This window comes from Rousettus aegyptiacus, unplaced genomic scaffold (assembly GCF_014176215.1).
Source record: "Rousettus aegyptiacus isolate mRouAeg1 unplaced genomic scaffold, mRouAeg1.p scaffold_m13_p_3, whole genome shotgun sequence".
In the NCBI taxonomy this organism is placed as follows: Eukaryota; Metazoa; Chordata; class Mammalia; order Chiroptera; family Pteropodidae; genus Rousettus; species Rousettus aegyptiacus.
Window position 1 is genome coordinate 60,306,965 of NW_023416306.1, and position 22,909 is coordinate 60,329,873.

General features: G+C 39.2%; 1 protein-coding gene across 2 annotated transcripts; it reads right to left on the bottom strand.

Moving 5' to 3' along the window:
• Nucleotides 1-4,219: 4,219 nt before the first annotated feature.
• Nucleotides 4,220-17,764, bottom strand: PLIN2 (perilipin 2). Of its 2 annotated transcripts, XM_016136279.2 has the most exons (8): nucleotides 17,716-17,764; nucleotides 17,434-17,629; nucleotides 15,565-15,647; nucleotides 14,478-14,763; nucleotides 13,857-14,038; nucleotides 12,826-12,960; nucleotides 11,832-12,122; nucleotides 4,220-4,620 (listed from the first exon to the last, which is right to left on the bottom strand). In XM_016136279.2, exons 1-8 carry the CDS (start codon nucleotides 17,743-17,745, stop codon nucleotides 4,480-4,482), a joined length of 1,344 nt encoding a protein of 447 aa, XP_015991765.2. In that variant the 5' UTR covers nucleotides 17,746-17,764; the 3' UTR covers nucleotides 4,220-4,479. The 2 variants fall into 2 exon arrangements, with proteins under 2 accessions (XP_015991765.2, XP_015991773.2); XM_016136287.2 differs by lacking the exon at nucleotides 4,220-4,620 and having other exon boundaries at nucleotides 11,281-12,122.
• Nucleotides 17,765-22,909: the final 5,145 nt, after the last annotated feature.

The following is a 22,909-nucleotide window of genomic DNA, read 5'->3' on the forward strand; positions in this document are numbered from 1 at the left end:
TTCTCAGCCTATTCTGTACCTACTGCTTAGCAGCTCAACACAATTATGATGCCTGCGGTCACTTAAAATTCATAAAATCTCAAGTGGACTCTCAGGCCTGCCCTCTCCACCCTATTATTTTTCCCGAATTTCACCATGCACACTATTTTTCATATTGAAAGAGGAGAGGAGACATCTGAAAGTAAAAATAGATACAAAGGAAAGGGCCTGCAGAAATAACCAATTCACCAGGTTAAAAAACTACTCTGTCTTCCCCCATTCTGCCCTACGCTCTTCAGTTAACATATTTTCCACAGCTCCATTCCTCACCTCAAGGATTCTCCAGCCCCTTCCCTATCTCTGTAGCTGTTTATGAATGTCAAGACTGTGGGGAACTGTTTGTTGTTTTAGAGCTCAGCCTTTGGATAAGGAACCAGCTGAGCAGGTGTGACATCGATGAACGCTGCTTCCTGTGTGTAAGCTAGGAGTCACCTCTTTTTGTTCAAGAATCCCATAAAGGTGCTGAAAACATCAAAGTCTCAGACTCTACAAAACAAATGACCTGTAAGACCAAGGGTCTGGAAATTCCTCCCCTGCAGCCTCCCACCCAAAGCTCCCCCAACCCACTCTGAGTAAGGAGAGACATGTAAAACCTGAAACAAAGGAATCATGCACCCCTTGCATGGACACTGTGAGGATATATAAGCTGTAAGAAATCTAACCAAGGGGAGATAGTGCTTTGGGTCGGTTGAATGCCCCATGCTCTCCACAGGCATTAAATTCTCCTTCCTCTGACAAAGTTGTCTGAGTGTCTAAATTCCTCCCTCAGTTATCATTTCCTGCAACAATATCATCTTCCCTCCCCTAAACTTTCAATACCTCTTGTCCCTCCTCACTCTCAATAATGTCCTTTCTTCTTAGTTAATAAATGCTTCCAGAAAACAACTTCCAACCACAAGTTACCAACCTACCTATATCTTTTTCCATATTGTCCTCCTTCTCTCTTGTTGATCTGGATGAATAAAGGTGTGCCTGCATAAAACTAGTCCTCTCACTTATGCAATGGATAATAATACTCCTTTCTCCTACTTAAAGAGTTTATGTCAGCATTTGTCCTCTGCTTTGTCCTACATTATCAATTCTCCCCATCAGTATACAAACATGCTATAATATCTTATACATCATTAAAAAAAAATTCTTTGACCCCAATGCCTTTCAAGCTACTACTCTATTTCTCATTACAGCAAAATTTCTCAAAAAAAACGTTTTCTATACACACCTCATCACTCATGGAACTTGCCAAGGCCACTTGTATTGAAAAATTGACTCTTACTGAAAATTACTGTTTGACTATCGCTATGGGTACGTAGGCCTTTGATTATAAGAATATAACATTCTAAACAGGCTTTCTGCTTCTGTAACCCTGCTTACGCACCTGACCTGTGAGTTGACAGGTAGTGACTAGAAGAAAGATAGCCCTTTGCGTTTAGACAGAATGAAGAATGGGATTTGGGGTTTAAAAACCTTGTACCTCTACATTTCGGGGCTGCTTAATCTGGGGTTTGCGTACCCCTGGCAGACCCAGCTGGCTGAATAAAGAGTGTTTCCTATAACTCACTGAGTTATGGTGGTCTGTGTGTCTTTCAGGGGCTGGCGGCTACAATAGTATCAATTAGCGTTCTTTGGTTGCAAGCAACAAAACTGATTCTGATGGAGTTTTATTAAATGAATGTTGAGTAGGATAAATAAAAAATGAAAAGACCAGAGAATAGGTTCAGGAAGCAGCCAGGCCCATGTGCCACTCCACTCAAGATTTATATTTCAGGCAGTCCAATTTGCTTCTTTTAAATAGCTTACTGTACTATTATAGGTGATTGTTCTTGTAACTACCACCCAGAACAAGAAATTGTGGATGAAAAGGGGACTCAGTAATAAATCTAACCAAATCTAACCTCACAGGGTGATCTGCTAACTGAGCAGGTGATGGTGGGTGGTCACACCTCGAACCTATAAATTCTCAAATAAAAGGGCATTTTGCCTTAAGCAAGCCTTGTCCATTGTTTTTGTGTATCTCAGTTAACACACCTTTGAAATGCCCTTTTTAGACACCTTGGAAGCATAACACCCCTTAAAAGAGCACGTAATCCTGTTAACTGTCCTGTAATCCTATCATAGAGATTTCTCTGTCCTACTTTCTCTCACTTTCATGTACTCTTTCTTACATTCCCTGCTTAATTCCAGATGTGTACAAGAAACTGCGAAACTGTCATTCTCCTGAGCCTGTGGGATCTTGCTTCCCAGCAATGTTGTCAGTTTGGCACAAATAAACTCATAAAAATTCTCTATGGTTTTGGACATTTCTTATGTCAACAAAATAAAGCCACAGTCATCCCTCTGCCGAAAACTAACCACCACTGTCAGTTTTATAATAATCACTTCCTTATATTGTCCTGCAGTTTTACCACCCAGGTGTGCTTCCCTACACACTGTAATTTAGTCTTGCCCTTTGTATATTTATCGAGGCTTTTTTATTTTTTTATTTTTTTGATAATTTAATATCCAGATTTTCTTCAATCCTTCTTCTCTTTTTTTTCTTTTTTATAATTTATCTATTGAAGAACTGGGGTTATTTGACCAGAATAGTTTCCCATAGTCCGGGTTTTCCTGACTGCAGCCTCATGATGCAGTTCAATGTATTCCACTGTCTCTGTCTCCCAAAATTTTCAAATTGACACCTAGATCCAGAGCATTGATCAATCTCCAATATGATCTCTTTGACAAGACTAGGTGATGGTTGGTATATGTTCTTCATCAGGCAGAATATCTCTGTTTATGCCATTATAGGCATTAATGCTAAATACCTAGATCCATTAATTCACCAGGAACTGCAAAATATTGAAATTCCAATTTATCATTTGTTATGGACTGTTTGTGCCTGCCCCCCAAACTCGTATGTTAAAACCTTTCTCCTCATTGTAACTGTATTGAAAGGTGGGGTCTGTGGGAGGTGATTAGGATTAGGTGAGGTCATAATGGCAGGACCCCCATGAATGGGATTAGTACCCTTAAAAGAATCTCATGAGAGTTTGCTTCATCTCTCTGTTTTTTACACCAAGTAAGGATACAAAGAGAAGCTGACTTTCCGCAACTTGAAAGGGGACCCTCACCCAAAACCAACCATGCCGACACCCTGATCTCAAACTTTCAGCCTTCAGAACAGTGAGACATAAATGTTTGTTGTTTAAACCACTCAATCAAAGGTAATTTGTCATAGCAGTTCAAACTGACTAAGGTATCATTTATTTTTCATAAGAGATGTTTTCCCTCATTTCATGCTCATTTATCTAGTGGTAAAAAAAAAAGAAGAAGAAGAAAAAGAAGAAATTCTTGATTCTTTCCCTTTATTAGTTTTTAAGATAATGAATTGGTTTGCTATCATCCCCTGAAGGCAACCAATTAGATTGTTTATACGTATGATATATTTGTATATTTGATGGGGTTCACATTTGATGTGGTTCATTAAATTGAAATTATCCTTATTGAAGTTCAAATTGCCCATCTTTGGTCAATGGGAACCTCTTCAAATTAGCTTCCACGCTTTCTGGAATAACGAAAAGTTCAAGGCTCATTTTGTGTATTTCCTACCTCAGACCTGGAATAAGCCATTTCTTCAAAAAGCATTGATTTCCCTTAGTTGGAAAAGGTATTTCAAAACTATAATCTGGACACTAGGGATGTCTATTGCTACCGAATTGGCCATCGTTTCTACAACTTAAGTAATATTTAAGTAAGGGCTACTATGTTACTTAAAAAGCTCAGGTATTGCTCTAAGCCTTTCACAACTGTTAATTTATTGATCCTTTATGACAAACCTACTATTATCCCTATTTTACAAATGAGGAAATCAAGGTACAAAGGAATTAAGTAACTTGTTTAAGGTCAAACAGCCAGTAAGTGGCAGAGCCAAGATTAAGCTTTTTCCCATCATGATCTGCTCCCTCCCACTTGATCTGTTTTCAGTCATATGCCCACACTTAGTGTTGGGGAAAGCAAAAAACCTTGACCAGCAGACCCACTGAAACCCCCTCACCCAAAGACACAAAGGTGCTGTTGCCAGAAGAAGAAATGAATCCTGGGAGGCCAAAATAACAAAACACGCACACACACGCACGCACGCACGCACGCGTGAGCATGCACAAATGTTCAGTATATCAATCAGTACTTAACACACACACTCTGATTCAAGATTATACAGACCAATTTTTATTAAAGGCATGTCAAGGATTCAACTTTGAAGAATTATATAAAATGATATATGATACAGAATTAGGATCTCTTACAAAAGTTTAGATCAGAATCTCATTACAATTAAGACAAGTAACCAAAAAAATAGACTAACCCCCAATAGATTAATCCCCAAAGCCACAGGAATAAACACATGAACAAACATGAAGTTTAATGTGACATAATTATGTGTTCAGCCAAAGGAGTATTTTCTTGTTAGCTATTCAACCTTTCGCCCTGAGAAAACTCAGGGTTATTAGCATGTGAATGATTTGATCCATACTCTTCTTCCAAAGCTATAATATCTGGAATTTCATCAGTCTCAGATGTCAATTCTATTGCAGTGAAATCACATACCTGTAAAAAAAGAATCTTGGATATTAAAACAAACACTAATGAAGTAAGCTGTTAGGTTCAAGTGAGCTCATGGAGACATTAATTACTGCATGTGAGTGAACCTTACTTTGTCCATAGTTGTGTATTCTGACAAAGTGTTGACAATCATTTTCCCCAAATTCACTCATATTCTAAAAGCATTAAGGAAACCAGTGGTAGACTTACGAAATGAAAGCTTTTTTGAAAATACAAGATATAAAGCATTTCTGGATATTCATCTATTAATCTATTATTCTCTTAAAAACAATAATATTCCACTTTTCCATAAGCCCAACTTTGAATAATATAAAGTCTTTCAGAAATGTCTGGAACTGAGGAAGCAAAAAGTCTTTTAATAGTTGAAACAGCCATGACAAAGTCTTAGCTCTTCTCTTCATAGGAAAGGATCTTAGGGATAAGAAGTTCTCTTAACTCTTACTTTACTTTGATAAGCTAAGTAATGTTTCTTAGCCAAAATTAGTTTAGAAGCAGAAAATTAGTAAGGCATAATAAATTACTAAAGGCTAGAACCTTGACAGCAGAGGGAAAAAATTAGCTGATTACTTAACAGAGGCAAAACAACTCACTAAAAAAATTCATCAAAAAACAGAGCGGGAGATGAGGAGTTATTGTTTAATGGGTATGGAGTTTATTGCTTGGAATAGAGGTGATCTCGCTTTGGTCATCGGGACCCCTTATCTGGTTGGTTGTGGCTCTTATTGCACTTTTCCCTAAGAATCAGGTGCTCAGAGGTCTGGTCAGAGCACAAACTTCTGCCATTTGTTCCTGAGTCTTTCAGTTTGGCAAGATTAAATTGCATTCTAGCTACTCATAAATGTTCACTTTGCAAAGATAATATCCAACCTGACATCCACAAAAGCCAGCAATATTATACAAATGGATTCGGAGCATCAATCAAGCAAGTCAACAATTGTAATTTTAGCATTTTTAAGTTAAAAGCATACATTGCTTAGCTCTCTTTCCGAGCTATTTCTAGTAAATGTATATTTTAACATCTGCTATCACAAACTAGAACAGAAAACTCAAACACAAAAAGGTATGGACAGAGGGATTTTCTGGGTCCCGAACAAAAAAGCAAGATTCAGTTTTCTTCTATCAGAGGCCTAGCATGCTAGAACAAAAAAAATACATACACTTTGACATTAGCGAGGTATTGAGCTAAATCCCTACCTTGCCACTTATCTCTTTTCACCCTATTTCCTCACCTCTCAGATAAGGAAAATACCTGTTTGGGTTGCAGATGAAGAATAAAGGTAGTATGGCCTCGCTTATAATAGGTACTCAATAAACAGTAAATTTTATTCTCATTAGTTTCTTAAATACCAACACACACACATACCTGCAAACTCTCAAAGTCACCTACAGGTCAGGTAAGTATTGGCCTAAAATAGAGTTCTTTGCAAAAGTTAGAAATCCCACACTCAGAGTTTTAGGAGAAAAGTTTCCATCACCATCTCTAATCCCTGAGATGATTTCAGAGGGCCATATGAATAATTTACCTTCCATATGTTCAGAATGATTCAAAGTGTCTAATTTCTACTAAATTCTTAACTATCCAAGAATTTAACTTCTACTAAATTCAAAACCTACTTAGGGGCTGCGAAGGGAATAGAGGAGGGCAGGGCAGCTAGGAGGTAGCCATGGCCTATTAGGTTTCCATGGTGAGTGTAATTTTAAATGTAGTGGTTGGTGTGTGACCATCTTCACAGTGTTTTTAGAAATGTGGCAGAAAATAAATCGTTTCATTGATTTAGAAAATAAATCTCCTTTTCACTGACATGAACAAGTATCAAAGAAATCTGTTGCTGAGAATGCCCATCAGTGAAGGCCAAATTCAGAGTCTGATGCTTACTGTGAAACTACTGATAACCATAGTCCTACACGGAAAAGGACAGGAAACCAGCAATACATTCTTTTCAAGAAAATCTGGCGACCATGCTAGGATTCCTGGGACACTGTGTACTGTTTGTGGGTTGTTCACCATATATAACCACAGGGGGCACCTTTCCTGTTCTGAATGTCACTGATTCGCACATTTATTATGACAATTTTCCAGGTGGCACTACACATGTTGAGAATAAGGTGCCATTGTTTAATTTGCATAAAGGTAGGCCTGTGGTAGCTTGGGGCCCTGGATAGGTGAGGCTACTACAGAAATAAAAACACCATCTGTGGGAATTTAACTTTCTAGTAAAGGTGAGTGTGCATGCAGTGTTGTTAAACATGACAATTGATTTATTTTAAAATAGAGAATACGCATTAAAGAAATAAGGAAGTGAAAAGAACTAAGAATTTGTTTGTATGAAAGGAATTCCGATCTCTAGGGTTCCCCAGTTAATAATCTCTGGCATAGACAGAGAGGGTAGAGGAAGGCTCCCTGACAGGTAATGTAGTTTTATCCATGCTGAGAGCTTACTTGGGCTACTTTATATAATGGAGTCAATCTGACAGATATATGAGCTACCTCCTTAGCTGAGTTTTCCTTTGCTCTAACCTGTGTAGACAATGAGAAAGGAGAAGTGCTTAATTCATACTATTCAACATCTACTTGTATTAATTTATAACTTAAATGGTTGGCTAGAGTCAAAAAGTCAGATAATAAGTGTTGGTGAAGATATGCAGAAATCAGAACCCTCATACTCTGCTGGTGTGAATGTAAAAGGTGTAGCCACTTTGGAAAACAGTCTGGCAGCTCCTCAAACAGTTGAACATAGAGTGACCATACGACCCAATGGCGATTGCACTCCTAGGTATATACCCAAGAGAAATGAAAACAATTTAAATAGTAACCATTTCTTCATCACTGATACTGACAGAAAAGCGCCATCTAATTTATTCATTACTTTTGTAAAATGTCAATTAATAATACTCTCCACTACTTTCTTCACTTTCTTAAGGTCTAGAAGATATTAGATCTTTGTTCCCTTCACAGGAGATATTATCTAAGTTAGTGTTCTGTCTTGCTTTGGTCAATAAAACTTAAAACTGAAATTGTTGCCCTGCCAACTCTATACTGTCTCATGCTGAAGAGTCGTATTTGGCAGGTTAGTTTTGTAATAAAGGTAGGGAATTTAAAAATGAGCAGCCTATAATGCAGATATCATACCGAGACTGTACTATAATGCTTCACCAGTTGTAGCTGGTATCTCTTTCCTTTTATTTTTGTTTCTTAGGGTTTTCAAATTCTTTCTTTTATAGCTATATTGATGTAAAGATAGACAATAAACTGCACATCTTAAAAGTAAAAAAAAAAAAAAAAAGAGCAGCTTGGGGCCATTAAAAGCAAGAGACAAATAGTGCTCTATACCAGGATGTTACTTGAATATTCATCAACAAACATCCTCTAAGACTATAAAAGTCTCTTAAAAACAGTTTATGGTGTTTACATTCTCAGAAAGGCAGAGTTCATGCATGATATAATTAGGAACTCAAATATTGAATTTTTTTTTAATGCCGCCACATGTATATAAATAATAATGTAGCTACCCTACATATCCACATTGTCTCTAACCAATGAATGAACCAATTATGTTTTCAGTGTTAGCTCAAAATGTACATATTATGTTATGGCTCTAATATCTTTTAAATAGCTCTCAAGTAGCACTTTCATAAAACCAAAACTGAGCTAAAGAACCAAGAAGGTCCATTCTACATTGAGAAGGCTTCCCTATGAGATTCAAAGCCTTTCATTGTATCAGAACCCGCTTCTCTCATTTGCAGGCCCAGTTTAAGCAAATTAAGAATGGAGGAGGATAACCCAGGCAACTCTGTCCCACCTCCTCCAAACATTTACCTTTCACACTGCTTTCCTATCATTTTACTAAGTCATCTTACTGAGTCTTAACCACTAAAGATGCACAGTATTAATCAGCAATCTCACAGTTAAACTCAACCGGCTGCTTGCCTCTCATCACCTCACCACCAACAGAGGGTGTGATTTTCTTATTCAACCTTCTCCAGATGAGCTCCCCACTCATGCCTCCCAGCTCAGCCCAAGCTGGATGATGACCAAAGCCTTCGCCTCTCACCAGCCCTAAAATAAGACCTTGGCCTATCCCAGGGAGATAGAAATGTCAGTTGACATTTCTTCCAGGAATCAGCAATTTCTAAAACGTGGAAGAGTGACATCAGAATCTCCAAAGGTAAGCAAGAGGAACAGGAAAGACATCAGAAAACGTCTGTTTAAGCCGAAGCTAGCCTCAAGCCTGAAAAGATTTATTCTTCTCTCTGAATAGTTTGATGCTATTACTTTTCCAGTTTCTCCATAATGCAAATGAAGTAGGCTGCTACAGGTTAGACTGGAAACTTAGATACTCAACAGTGCTATTATTCAGTATCTTTTCCTTACCAAGTGGTTACTGTGGAAATATAGGATATCCTACATTTTAGGATACCTTTGGGAAGGTGGATATCTATAGCATGTAGGTATTGCCCTTTGAGATACAAGCAATAAATACTTTGGTTTATACAACAGGGACATTTCATGAAGGCAGGCCTCAGGACCAAGGCCCAGCTGACCCAGTTACCAATCCATGAGAGCTCAGGAAGGTTAGGCTGACAGAGGTCCTCCTTTACATACACTCACGCCTGATAGATATATGCACAAATATCTATCCTGCTCCTTCCTCCTTCCCCAACTAGCCATCTCAGTGAGCTAAATGATACCCTAAAAATCTCAGGCACCAAATTTTAGTTTTCCCCTTTTATTAGTTCTTCAATACCTATAATGAATGCCTTATCAAAGTGGATATATTTTCCTAATCATGACCTCTATTACTCACATCTGAACTTACCAGATATTACATGTGACTGTCTCACAGATAGTATCCCTATGCCTCTAGTGCAAAATAGAAACAGTCCATCCTCAAACACTTCACTTCCATCTGCTGAGGTATCATTAATTTTATGTGACAGATGAGAAAACTAAGGCTAAGAGATTAAAGTCACTTTGATTTTTTCACTTAGAACCAGGAAATCCATATTTTTATTACATGCAAAGGAAAAAGCATCCTTGAACATTCAGGCACACCATGCCAGGTTTTGTGTACCCAAATAATTAAAAATCTGCCATGGTTACTGTGCTAGGTTTAGCTTTTTTCCTCAAAAAAAATTGTCCTCTTTGGGAAAGTCTGTTAAACCCAAACTGCCCATTTATACAATAAAATTTAATATGCAGGACCACAACAAATTTTAAGACATGGTGATAATAAAACAAAATGCATTAAGGGACAATGAAACTCACTGAGACACAAAGACAGATAAAACCACCACTAATGTGCACAGCTCTCGGTAAAAAGTAAGGGCTAGTGGTGTTCTTCTAGAAGCTAATGAAGGAAACATGTCTCTTTCTCACAAGCAATTTAGGTGGCACTATAACTCTTATGACGGGGAAATGCAAAAGTTTATGTTCAGGATAAGAAAGCATTTGCACAGTTATACTGTATGAATTTTTCAACCAATTAGAATAAACCACAAAATACCAGCCTTGGAGTTTTGAGGCAAAGAGGGACAGGGTTATGTCCAATTTGGATTTAGGAGAAAAACAGTTTTAAGAGACAGACTCTAGAAAATGCCAGTCACTGGGGGCAGGGAGGCAAGTGAATAGATAGGCTCCACTCTGGAAGTTCATAAATCTTGACAGTCCATCTTTCCAGAAGCCAAAAGCACCTTAGCTTCAAGAATCTCAGTGAGTCCCTACCCTCTGATCCAACTCACCTGTTTGCTGATTCCTAGAGTTACCTCAAGGGAAAAAATTTAGTTCTTTAACTTATTCACACACAAGGTGCATATAAAGTTATGTGCTGCTTCCTTGTTTTCACAGGGAGGAGGTGATCCAGGATAGAAAGAGAAGAATTAGACTTAGACTTTGCTTCTGCTGAAGGGCAGCCTTGCTAACCTTTTAGGACAGATAGGCAAAAGCACGTAGCTCTATTTCACTAAATTTAAGATTTGTTTTTTTGAACAGTTTGGCATCCAGCAGCTATAATAAGGAGATCCATTAATAATTGACCAACATCTTAAATAACTGACCAACATCGAGGTGACTAAAAGTCTGAATATCCTGGGCAAGATATTAAGAACCCAAAGTCCACAAGACTTTATTCTAATGCAGTCTTCTAAAGGTATCTCATCAAGTGTTCGTGTCTTTCTCCCAAAGTGACAACATGGTAAGTTAAGTCCAGCTGAGTCTGGACACTGAACCATCTCATTCTAGAACTCAATAGCCTGTTGGCAAGAAATGCCTACTGCCTTTACGTGAGAATGATTGATGCAAACAGTCACCCACTTGCTTCCTTTCAGCTTTGATTACTTTTTAATAAGGCAGTCAGCCATGAGGTCCTTCTATTAGCTTAAAAACACACTCTCGGGGGTCCAGTAAATAGACAAAAATGAAGGCAACAACTGGCGCCCAGTAAAATTCTTATATGCACATTAACTTTTAACTTGTTTAAAACCTGTTATCAAACATTCTACTTTTGACATTCATCTTCTACTGTTATTACTCTGCCAAATTCCCTAACAAGACAACTGGAATTCACGTATGTGTATAATAACTGTCATATAAGCGAAGCAGCTCTATGAAAGCAACACACAAAGCACATGGAACACACAGCATAAAGCTGATCTATTCTGCAATGAATTTTATTGAATTCTTAAGCGGCATTCCTTTATGAAAAGTAAAAAATTAAAGTTGTACAAGCATGCATTGTGAGACAAACCAGTGATGACACCTGCCCAGACCAAACTGGAGCAGAAGCCAGTTCACACCACAGCCCACATGAAGGTGTTTTTATTCAATACAAACAGACAGCAACAGTAGCAAGAGACAAAGGCCATAAATGCACTGGGACTTTTCTGTGAATTCTGGTTAGGGTCTGACCAGTCACTCATTTTCTTACCAGCCAGGTAAACAGAACTCATCTGCTAATGCCACACATTTTAAAGCTCTTAATCTAATTGGAAGTTACTACAATTAAGGGCCTCTTTTCTAGCCAGCTGCTTCCCCAATTCGGAGTTGTCTAGCACCTGGCTGGTTGCACACTGCACTGGTGACAGGGACAAGTTTAATGTGTTTTGTGCTCAGGTTGCTGGGCCCTCTGGCTGGTTGTGTCCTCTGCACCTTAGTGCTGAGTATGCCGAGACTCAGCCAGCTGAGGATAAAAGGGACCTACCAGCCAGTTGAGGGGTGTGTTGTTAACAAGGTAATCCATCACATCATCTAAAGACTCCTTCATTTTCTGCAGCTGCCCCTTGCTAGAAGTGAGGAAGCCGTCAGACACTTCCTTAAAAGAGGCAGCATTGAGGAACACTGAGTAGATGTCTCCAGCCATCGCACCCAAGTGACTGGCCTGATCTTGGATGTTCTGTGGTAACCCCTGGACGTTGGACAGGAGGGTAGAGCATGTGGTCTGGAGCTGCTGAGTCAGGTTGCGGGCAATGGCAAGAGTACGTGACTCAATGTGCTAAAAATAAAACAAGTTTTAAAATTAGCAGTGGATCCAACAATGCTATGTATGAATTTTTTCAATTACAGTAAGCTGGTATGTGACCATCACATAAGTAGATTCTTCGACGTTTTAAAAAATCTTTATAAGAACCCTCAATGCAACAGTATTAGTCACACGGCAGTATTCAGAGATACACAGACTAACTTTTAAAACCCAAATAACCACTTTCTAGGACTACAACATGCCATTTCTTCTGTCTGGAATATTAGTCCCCTTCCTGCCCTTTCACCTAGTTCATTCTCCCCCTTGGTCTCAGCTTCGCACTCACCTCTTCCAGGAAGTCATCTGACTCAACCATCTTCAATCCAAGACCAAGTTAGGTACCTTTTCTATAGCCTCATAACCCATTTTTATGCTGTCAAAAAAACACTATGATGGTATAAATGCCTATCTATATCTCCTGTTAGTTTGTACCCATGATGAGGGAAAGGCCCATGTTTCTCATTTAGCTGAATCCTGTTGAGGGCAATATGCATAACTGATGGTCAATAGACAAAGTTACTGCAAAGTTTTGCTTTTCTGTCACACAATAAGCAATCTATGTACACAGTATTATTTAAACCTTTGCTCGAGTGATCTAAGAGGAATACCAACAAAATTGAAAAGTCTGGTAGAACTTCAGAAACTGTAGTGGATGACTCTGACCAAGCTGGCTTACCTCAGCACAGTGGGATTCATCAGTATCATCACAGCCAATGTTTCTCTTCCACTCTACCCAGGAGAGAGAGAGCTTATCCTGAGCACCCTGAATTTTCCGGTTGGCACAGTGCACATTCTCCCTGGCAAATTCAATCTAGAACACATTGAAATCAAACAAAGAAACAAATTAGTGAGATATTTATGTTAGCTTATTCTCCGATCTATGATGTAAATCACATAGCATAAAAAACAAGAATCTCATTAAGCATTTAAGGAGAGCGAGATCCCTGCTATCATTGTTACTTATTATGAAGTAATTGTGGTTCTTTACTGCCTCTAATTCATAAAAGTCTCTAAATTTACCTCCAGTTTAGCACAGGTAAGGCAATCGAAATTTAATATATATGTGTAAAATATAAGAAAAAAATTTAAGAAGAGAAAGGAATTCAAACTTCCTCTTCCCTGTTGCCAGCCATCTATTTCCCCTTCCAAGAATAAATGGGCTTCTAATGACAGTACAAAACACACTGTACCGTACAAAACACTGTACCATAACTTGGCAACCTTTAATGGCTACACAATAGGCTTTTTGTGATATATCAATATAATAAGTTTCCTATTAGTTGATACCCATTGTTTACAGTCTTTTGCAACTCCAAACAACTATCCATGTCTGTAGGGCAAAGTTCTAAAAGTAAAACTGCTCAAGGCATATATGTGTTTATGACTTTCCTAGAACCATCCCTGGACTCCTCCAGAAATCCATAAATATACCTCTTTCTCTATACACTTCACACTTTGCCAGTGTGACAGAACAAGAAAGGCATCTGTAAAGAGACTCCTCAGAATAAGATTAACATCACTTCCTATATATTGGCTATTTATACTTCCTTTTCTGTGAGCTGGTTATATAAAAATGTTCACCCATTTTTTTCTATTGGGTTGTTCATTAGGTAAGATTAAAATTCTTGGGTTTTATGATTACATTTATTCTCGTCCCTCTAGATAAATGAACTCCCTTCAGATCCCTTTAAATGAACTTTTACTCACCAGGTTAACAATGGAATTGAGCTGAGAAATGGTCTCTTGGCTTCTTTGTTTAGCTTCTTTCACCCTGCTAAGGGCCTGCTGGTAGGCACGTGAGCGGAGCTTAGTAGACAGAGATCCCAGCCTAATGTAATAACTTGGCTTCCGAACAGTATCAAATCCTTCGACTTTTTTTGCTTCTTTTTCTGAAGTTAGAAAGAAGGAACAGTCACCATAAGGCATCACAGCTATAAATGACAAGGCCTATAATCTAACCTAGATCTTGATTTTATAAATTCTACCCAACCACCTAGCAATTATATACTCATTTTCCCAAGATAGTTCATGTCTGCTGCTAGGCTTGACTACCCAGAACATATCGCTGCATCTGATGTGTTCCTCTACATACATCTCTTCTCACTACAGTGAGCTTCCTGGGCAACACAGTACCTGGCATATAGTCGTCACTAAACATTTAACGATTCTATAAAAACAAAAACACTAAAAACAATCCATCTATAGGAAATATTTCTCTAGGCTAATTCTCCTAAAATTTCAAAGCTTACTATGCATATAACACAATAAAGCTGTTTTAAAAGACTGATTTAAGTATAAAACATTATTTCAAGACAAAAATCCACTTACCTAGTTCTTTCTCAGTGAGAGGAAGGTACTGGTCTACCAGCAGCTCTGATGTGGTGAGCGCACTATCTACACCATTGCTCACCAGCTGCATCATCCGACTCTCCAGGACTGTGTTAATGCTGCCATTGACCACAGACTTGGTCTTCTCTACACTGCCAGTCACCGCTCCTTTGGTCTTGTCCACCACCCCAGTGATCGTGCTGGCCACGGAATCCTTGGCCCCGGTCACAGTCATCGTCACAGCATCTTTTGCCCCAGTCATAGCTCCTTTGGCATTGGCAAAAACCTATAAGTAGAAGAACAGATCACTTGGCTGGTGAGAAACACCAGCATAAATATATATCTAAGGTCTTACCTAAGGTAGCATAGTTGAAGAGTTAAAGAAGGACTCTGGCCCTTCCACTCCCTGGTCTTGGTTAGGTCACTAAGAGTTGACGAGCCTCAATCTCTTTATCAGGTATGTTTGCCCTACCTGGCACCACTTAAGAATTGTTGGAGAAGATGAGATAAACAAATATAAAATCTGTCAAGGTGTTATTTTTTTAAACTAGGTAAACCTGTAGAAAGATACAAGGAGTATTCTAGAGAAGAATGGCATTTTCCATGTGGACATTCTTATACTGAGAGCAGCTCATGCATGCCTATGAGCAAAGACATAGGTACCATCCACACCTGGCCTCATACAGACAGCCTCAGAAGGCTACCACATAGGCAGACATACTCTCCATCCTGCTGGATGTGCTCTCAGATACCAAGTGAGAAAAGGTTCTATATACCACCTCTGCATTTACCCAGTACCACATAGGAATCAAGTCATTTATGAACAATTTCATTTACAGAGGCAAAGCCACATATTGATAGAGATCAGACTACAAGTATTCTAGTTCAAAGGTGGCTAATTCATCTCTGCTTCTTGACATAACCTGACAACAGTTCAGGAAGTATGGGAGTGGCCATTGCTCTTTCAAAAATATATCCAGGTTGAAGGAACAATTAAGTGTTTCCTGTTTATGGTATGCACAGCCTGTGCTAAACAGGCAAACCCAAAAACATGTGAGATGGAAAGCCTCTTTTGTTGCAAGCTCACCTGGTTTGTTGGCTGATTCAGAATAGGCAGTTTTTCCTCTATCTTGTCTAGTCCCTTACAGGCATAGGTATTGGCAACAGCAACTAGAAGAATCAAAATGGGGAAAATGAACAGTGTACATCTAGAATGAACATACCAAGTATTATACCTTGAACGCTGTTATAAAAAACAACAGGAATGTTGACCTTCATTTATCATACAATGCACTGCCTAGTCTCTAACTCAGATAGGAAGAAGGTTGGTAGGTTGCTGGCAACTTTCTTGTACTGACAGGAAAATAAAGGGGCAGGGGAGCCACAGGCAGAGGAAGTGACGAGCTGCGTAGGAAACTGGCTAAAATGCTTCTTCGTCAACTGGCCCCTAAGGGTAATGCCAAGAGAAGCAAAAATTCACCTGAACCCTCATTCAGCAAATAAAGTATCTAAAAACTCTCAAAAGTGACATTTCCATGCTAGTTTAACCACTACCTACACTTAATTCAGTAGGTAGCAATGTATGTTGTGTTATCACTAGGAAACAGTACATACTAACAGCACCTCCCTAACAAGGCCTAGATTTTAGTCTGAGCTTTCCTCTAATGATGACCAAGCCAAGTAAGAGTTACAAATTTATTTGGGAAGTAGCAGAACTAGAAAACTGGTCTCTAAAGATTTATTATACTCCAAAAAGTCCATGACTTAACCATTTCGGCAAATGATTTAAACCTTCATTCAAAAGGGTTCCTAATGTGGAGAACCTTCATACACTGCTAGTGGGAATATAAAATGGTGTAGCAAGTTTGGAAAACAGTCTAGCAGTTGCTTAAAATCTTATACAGTTATTATATGGCCCAGCAATTCCATTCCTATATACCGAGAGAAATGAGAACATATGTCCACACAAAAACTTGTAAACAAATGTGCACAGTAGCATTATTTATATCCCCCAAAAGCACTCAGATATCCATCGACTGATGAATGAATATGATCTATCCACACAATAGAGTATTATTCCACAATAAAGTAATGAAATACTGAGATAATGCTACAACGTGGATAAACCTTGAAAACGTTATACTAAGTAAAAGAAGCAAATCATAAAAGAATATATACTTTATGACTGTTTATATGAATGTCCAGAATAGGCAAATCTATAAAAGACAAAAAGTAGATTAGCAGGTGTGGTGGAGGAGTAAAAAGGAGAGTGACTGCTAATGGGTATAAGGTTTCTTTCTCTTTTTTAAAAATTGCAGTAATATAAATAACATAACCTTCACCATTTTAACTATTTTTAAATGTACAATTCAGTGGCACTAAGTTCATTCATGATGTTTTACAACTATCACACTATCGATTCCAGAACTTTTTCATCATGCAAACAAACTGATATGAGGTTCCTTTCTGGGTGATAAAAATGTTCTAAAATTGATTGCAGTGATGATTGCACAATCCTGTGAATATACTAAGAAATCACTGAATTGTACATGTAAGTGGGTGAATTGTATAGTGTGTTAATTATCTCAACAATTTTTTTTAAGCAGTTTATGTACACTGTGTGCGCCCAAGGAAGTCAGTTATTTCAGTTCGCCCACTAGTTCCCCTTGTACTCTTATTGCCAACATAGAAGCATCTCCAGGTTTTTGTTGTTTTTTTTTTTTTACAAGTATTATGAACATCCGCCATTGCTGAAAAGCAGGCCTTCTATAACAATGAGAATCACCTGGAAGTTTCTAGACAAAGGCAACATGTGCCTTGGGAAATTCAAGGATTCCTTAAGGTTGCTGCTATGTGCTCAGGGCATTAAGCTGCCATTTGCCATATTCAAATCAGCTTCATGCTCACTCCTGACAGGTCCATTGAACTAAATCTTGAGGAGGAAATCAGAACTCACTTTGTGGCTCTAGCTTCTGGATGATGGGCAGAGCACTCATCACAGCCACAGAGGTGATGGTCTTCACGCCCTTCTCCGCAATCTCACATACAGACTTCAAGCAGGGATACTGATCCTTCGTAGTGACGTAAGCCGAGGAGACAAGGTCATACGTGGAGCTAACCAAGGGTAAGTTGGCCACCCTAGACACCACACTCTGAAACCAAGGTGTGGAGAGGAGTTAACTTCTCAAAACACACGGAAAGGGAAAGAAATCAAGAAATAGAATTTTAAAATTCATACCAATTGTGGATCAACTGCTACAGATGCCATTTTCCTTCCTGGAGAAAGAAGAAATCTGCGGAAGAGAAACTTATTTCATGACTCAGGATAAAACTTTCCCAGATTTATTTTTCAACCCAAGCAAATGATAATTCCAAGAAAAAAAAAAAAATCAAGATGTCTTCTGTGCTTCTTCCCACTCTCAAGCTCTGAGAGTTCTTCCCTGGCTGAACCTCCCCTGGCAAGGTTTCAGAGATCCTGTGTAAATTTCCAATGGAAAAGAGACTCCGAAGGGAAAAGCAAAGTTGTTGATAGATTTGTCTTGTTTCTCCACCAGGAGAATAGGATACCTGTAGAAGGAGAATATCTGCACACACAAATGCTAATCAAGTTAAAATTCATGTTAAAACTAAAGAGATTTCGAGCAGGAGATAGCATCGGCAGGCAAGACTATCAAGTTGGTGCATTTGGGGGAGATTTATTCCCATGTCAAAGGAGTGAAACTGGTTTTGTGGCGACTACGCACAGGTGGAAACAGGTGCTTGGATGAATTGAGAAGCATTTCGAAACACTTTTAAATGTAAACTTAGCGTCCCCAACGACCCACATTCACGCAACATTGCCTCCCTGCTAAGCGGCAGAGCTGAGAAATTACAAGAACCAGCATAGCCCGCTGTCCACTACTTCCGGACCAATCAGTTCACTATTTGGCCACCGAGGATCCCAGTTTTACAATAAAGACCCGCGCTGAAGGCGGAAGTCAGGCGGTAGCATCGCCTGCCCCGCTGTTACTGCGCACCCCATAAAATTCCGCTGTCAGACGATGTTCCAATGCACTTCTTTTTAAACAATGTCCTTTCAGGACGAATGGAAAACGTTATCCTGCAAGCACGCCAAGAAATTAAAACAGTACTAGAGCAGCAGGCGGAAAAGACTCAACGAACATAAAGCAAAAGTCAAAAGCGCAGGCCAAAGAGACCGTCCCTTCCCGGGGCCCGGAGGCGGGAAGACCCCACGGGCCACGACCCCCGCCGTTCAGCCTAGAGCCTCGCAGGGGACCCGACCACACAACGGGGCGCGCGCCCACCGACCGAAAGCAGCAGAGACGCGAGAATCCAGAGAGCCGCAACCTCGCAGCGTCCGCAGCACCTACGGCGTTCGAAGAGAAGGCGTCGGCGCGCTGACTATATGCCCCGCCGCGCCCCGCCCCGCCGCGCCGCGCCCCGCAGCGGGTGACTGGCGGCCGGGACCCGAACGCGCAGCGGCCGAGCGCCAGCGTCGCCCTCGGCCCGCCCCGGCGCCCTTCCCCCACCTCGGGCCCGCCTCCGGCTGTGGGCGCCAGTGTCCCGGAGAGGGGTATTCAGACTGAGTGCGGGGCTCTGCCTGAGTTAGGCGTCCTGGAAGGCTCGTGGCAAAATGCGGCCAGCGCCAGGGTCAGCTCTGGTATTTTGTAAAAGGCAGTGGAGGAGTCGCGCGAACAAGTTAATACTAACTTGATTCGTATCGGTCCTCAAAAGAGAACTTTGTAAAAATGCAAACAGGGATTCTAGGCTTATTAATAGCAAACAAATAACTCTTAAAGTTTTGTAAAATTCTAACCCGATGACGGACCTATAGAGATTTGTTTCACTGCTTTTCTGAGTTTAAAGGCATATTCCTCATACATATTTCTAATTTAAAGTTGAATCAAGAGTTTCCAAAAAGGGCTCTGATTACCACTGGTTGTTCCCCTTCTTTTTTTCTCCACGAAACTTAAACCCAAATCAGCCTATGTTTATTTTACAAGGTGGCCATGTTTTAAAATGTGGGCTATGCATTTTTAATTATTTATTTATTTAAGAAACTTAAGTCATCAACATCTGAGTCTCAGTTTTTCTTGTGTAAGATTCTGGAACGTCACACGATTTAAGCAAACATATTGTGCAAACGTCCCCCGCGCGGTAGGTAGGTGTTCCGTGGACCTCTCCCCAGTAAGTGGCGGGGATCCCGGCCTTACAGGTCTAGCTCTTGGGAAGGTAAACTAGACTGGGCAGTTGGGGGATGGGAAGTGACGGGGGCGGCCGCCACGTCCTCAGCCCTCCAAAATGCTGAGCAAGGGGAGCTGGCGATGAGTTAGAGCAGGGAGACTGGCTTTGTTTGCCAATACGGAATTTGAACTGTGGGAAGACCTTAAAGGCGGTCACCTCAATTACTTAACTAATGTTGCTTGCACGTAGATACTGTTTATCATATTTAAAGCTCCAAACTGACCCATTAAAAATGATTCCCTTATACACAGCTAACACATCTATAGGCCCTCAACATGGAAAAACTATCGCATTTCTACCCACTCCCATGTAACTCAAAATACAATACTAAACCATGAAATAAACGTTAGAAGCCCCAAATCCTTTTTTTTTACCCCCCCATGTTGACATCTTCAGTGCTTTAAACAATTAAATAATTACTTTTTTCTTTTCTTTTTTGCTGTTCTGGCTTTGTTCGTACGCTAAGCAGAGGTTTGTTGTGCCTTTATTTAATTTATTCCTGACACAGGAATGTATGGAATTTTGTCAATTTTCTTTTTTTCTTTTTTTTTTTTTTTTTGCTTTTCACTATCTGACCTTCGCAACAGAAGACTCTTGCCCTTTCACCTACAAATGCCTCAGTCTTTGTTTGTTTGTTTTAAACCTGTGATTCACTTGTTCTCTTTAAGGATGAGCAAGCTTCTTTTTGCTTTTCTATTACTTCTCTGTGAAGGAGAGGGCTCCTAGGACTGATCTTAGGTACAGATTCTCCATACCCAGAGAGGATATAGCACACCAAGTTCTGTAGCTGCAACTTTCTTTTTCATGAATCTGTGAGAATGTGAAACTTGTGGCAAGAGCAATACTCAAGTCCTCCAGGGAATTCTAATAGTCTTTATAGAGAACCATTGTTTTACACAAGTGTTTTTTCATAGGTTGGTAGGAGAACTAGTGCATCGGAATCATCTAGCATGCTTTTCAAACATTCTCTTTCCTTCTCCAAACTTACTGCATCAGGATCTACAAGGGATGAGACCCGGAAACCCACATTTTAAACAATATCCCTTTTGAGTACCACCACTGTTTACTCTTCACAAAACACTTTCACATGTTCCTCAGATTTGAGCCTCAAAACAGCCTGAAAACTCAATGGAATGGGGATTATTATTAAAAATGAAGAAACAGTCTCAGGAAAGTGACTGAATTTGTCGATAGTCTTATGAATCATCAAGTCACAAGCTAGGCAAGACTGGATCCCAGAGGCATGACCTGAGCTAATTACCTAACTTCTCTTTGCCTTAGTTTCCTCATCAATAAAATGAAAATAATATGCCTTCACGTTCTAGGTAAAGGGTGTATGGGTGTTTCAGCTTATTGATGACACTTGACTCTCATAGGCCTCAGTGCCTATAAGCTTATTGGTGACACTTGACTCTCATAGGCTTCAGTGCCTATAAGATAAAGGAATTAGATGACACCTAGTGTTCCTTTCAGCTGTATTATCCTAATCCCCGCCCCCCAATAATATCTTACATTGTTTAATTTTACAATGCCTTTCCTATAATTATTATCTCAAACCAAACAGATCCTTTTTCCTACTCCCTTGTCAGAAGACAGCCCTATCCAAACACAAGGGAAATATTACCATGTTAATTTCTTTTCATCTGAGATTGAAATTAGATAAAGCTACTTTTCTCAGGGACCAAAGACAAAGATAATGGGTCACAAGTAACGAGTCATGAGGCAAGATGATTTCTATTTTGACCAGTTCAAACTCTATGCAAACTAGTCACCAGCAGGAAGAATCTCTTGGGTAATCCAATTAATCTACCTGCCAAATCACCCCCAAAATTTGATCTCTGCCATTCTTCTTTTTTTCCCCTCCAAATACCTTAGAGAGGAAAAGGCAATTTCTCTTTCACATGGAATTCATCTTGATTCAGTTTTCAAACAGACCAACCTCCTTCTGTCCAATTAAACTTCATGTCTTTTAACCCGCCATGGCCCCTTCCCTTCCCTAGATGAAGTAGATATAGCTAACTCAAGTCGAAGCGATCAAAAGATACATCTTGCCAAATTTCAAACTTATTTTTCATCGAATCCGTTTTCCTCTCCATTATAGTTTTGAAATTTTAAAACTGAAAGTATCTTGGGCTGTCACAATTTCATGTATTTCTATTCTTTTTAAGTAAATGCAATTTTAAATAAATTTATAATGTAGCTTTATGTTATTTATTTATATCTAATTTATTGCCCATCACACAAAAAGAACTTAAGTTGCCTTAAAATTTATAGAATACAGAAAGAATAAATTTTAAATGGGTAGGAAAAATAAGGCAAAGAGAAATTAAGATGAAGGTAATTAATGTTCACAATAAGAGAAACTTGGTGACTCAACAAAAATGAAGAAACAGTACCTAAAATTGTAATCTACTGTATGCAGATAAGGTGCTGCACTGGAGCTTATCGATTACCATAAGCTCTTTTGCAGTTTCTTACTTTGTTTTCTTGGTCTTTCGGCTAAGATCAAGTGTAGTTTCTTACTACACTTGATATTGTGGGGAGAAAAAAAACATTAATTTTAAAATCAGAGTCCCAACTTTTGTTTCCAGCATTATTGAGATACAATAGACATATAATATTATATAAGTTTAAGGTGTACAATGTAGTGATGTTACATATGTATGTATTGAAAACAGATTACCACAATAAGGTTAACACATCAATCACCTCACAGTCGCAATTTTTGTGTGTTTGTGATTGGAACTTTTAAAATCTACTCTCTTAGCAACTTTCAAATATACGTTATTGTTAACTATAGTTACCATGATATATATTACATTTCCAGAACTTATTCATCCTATAACTAGAAGTTTTTAGAGACCCAACTTCAAATGTATGCATACTATGGTGGTAATAGTAATACCTATCTCAAAGGATTATTGCGAAGAAAAATCAGCTAATGTGTATAAAGTCCCAAACATAGCACCAGGCAAATAGTTGGTTATTAGCAAATGTTATTTTCTTTCTCCTTTTAATCTTGCTTTGTTCATGGAAGACTAAAGCTAACTAAAATTCAGATCATCAGAATTTTAGAGTAGAAAGAGATCCTATTGATGGTCCCATCCAGTGGGTTTCTGTGAGCATGACATTGGCCAAGGACGCTTGTTAAAAATACAGATTTATGAAGTCCAGAAATGTTTAAAAAC

Excerpts from the sequence above, each read along its gene's own strand:
- PLIN2 (XM_016136279.2), bottom strand. The coding sequence starts at position 17,745 with ATGGCATCTGTAGCAGTTGATCCACAATTG. Across the intron at positions 15,648-17,433 it reads CCAGAAGCTAGAGCCACAAA|TTGCTGTTGCCAATACCTAT; the intron begins GTGAGTTCTGAT and ends TGATTCTTCTAG. Across the intron at positions 12,961-13,856 it reads TCAATTCCATTGTTAACCTG|ATTGAATTTGCCAGGGAGAA; the intron begins GTGAGTAAAAGT and ends AATGTGTTCTAG.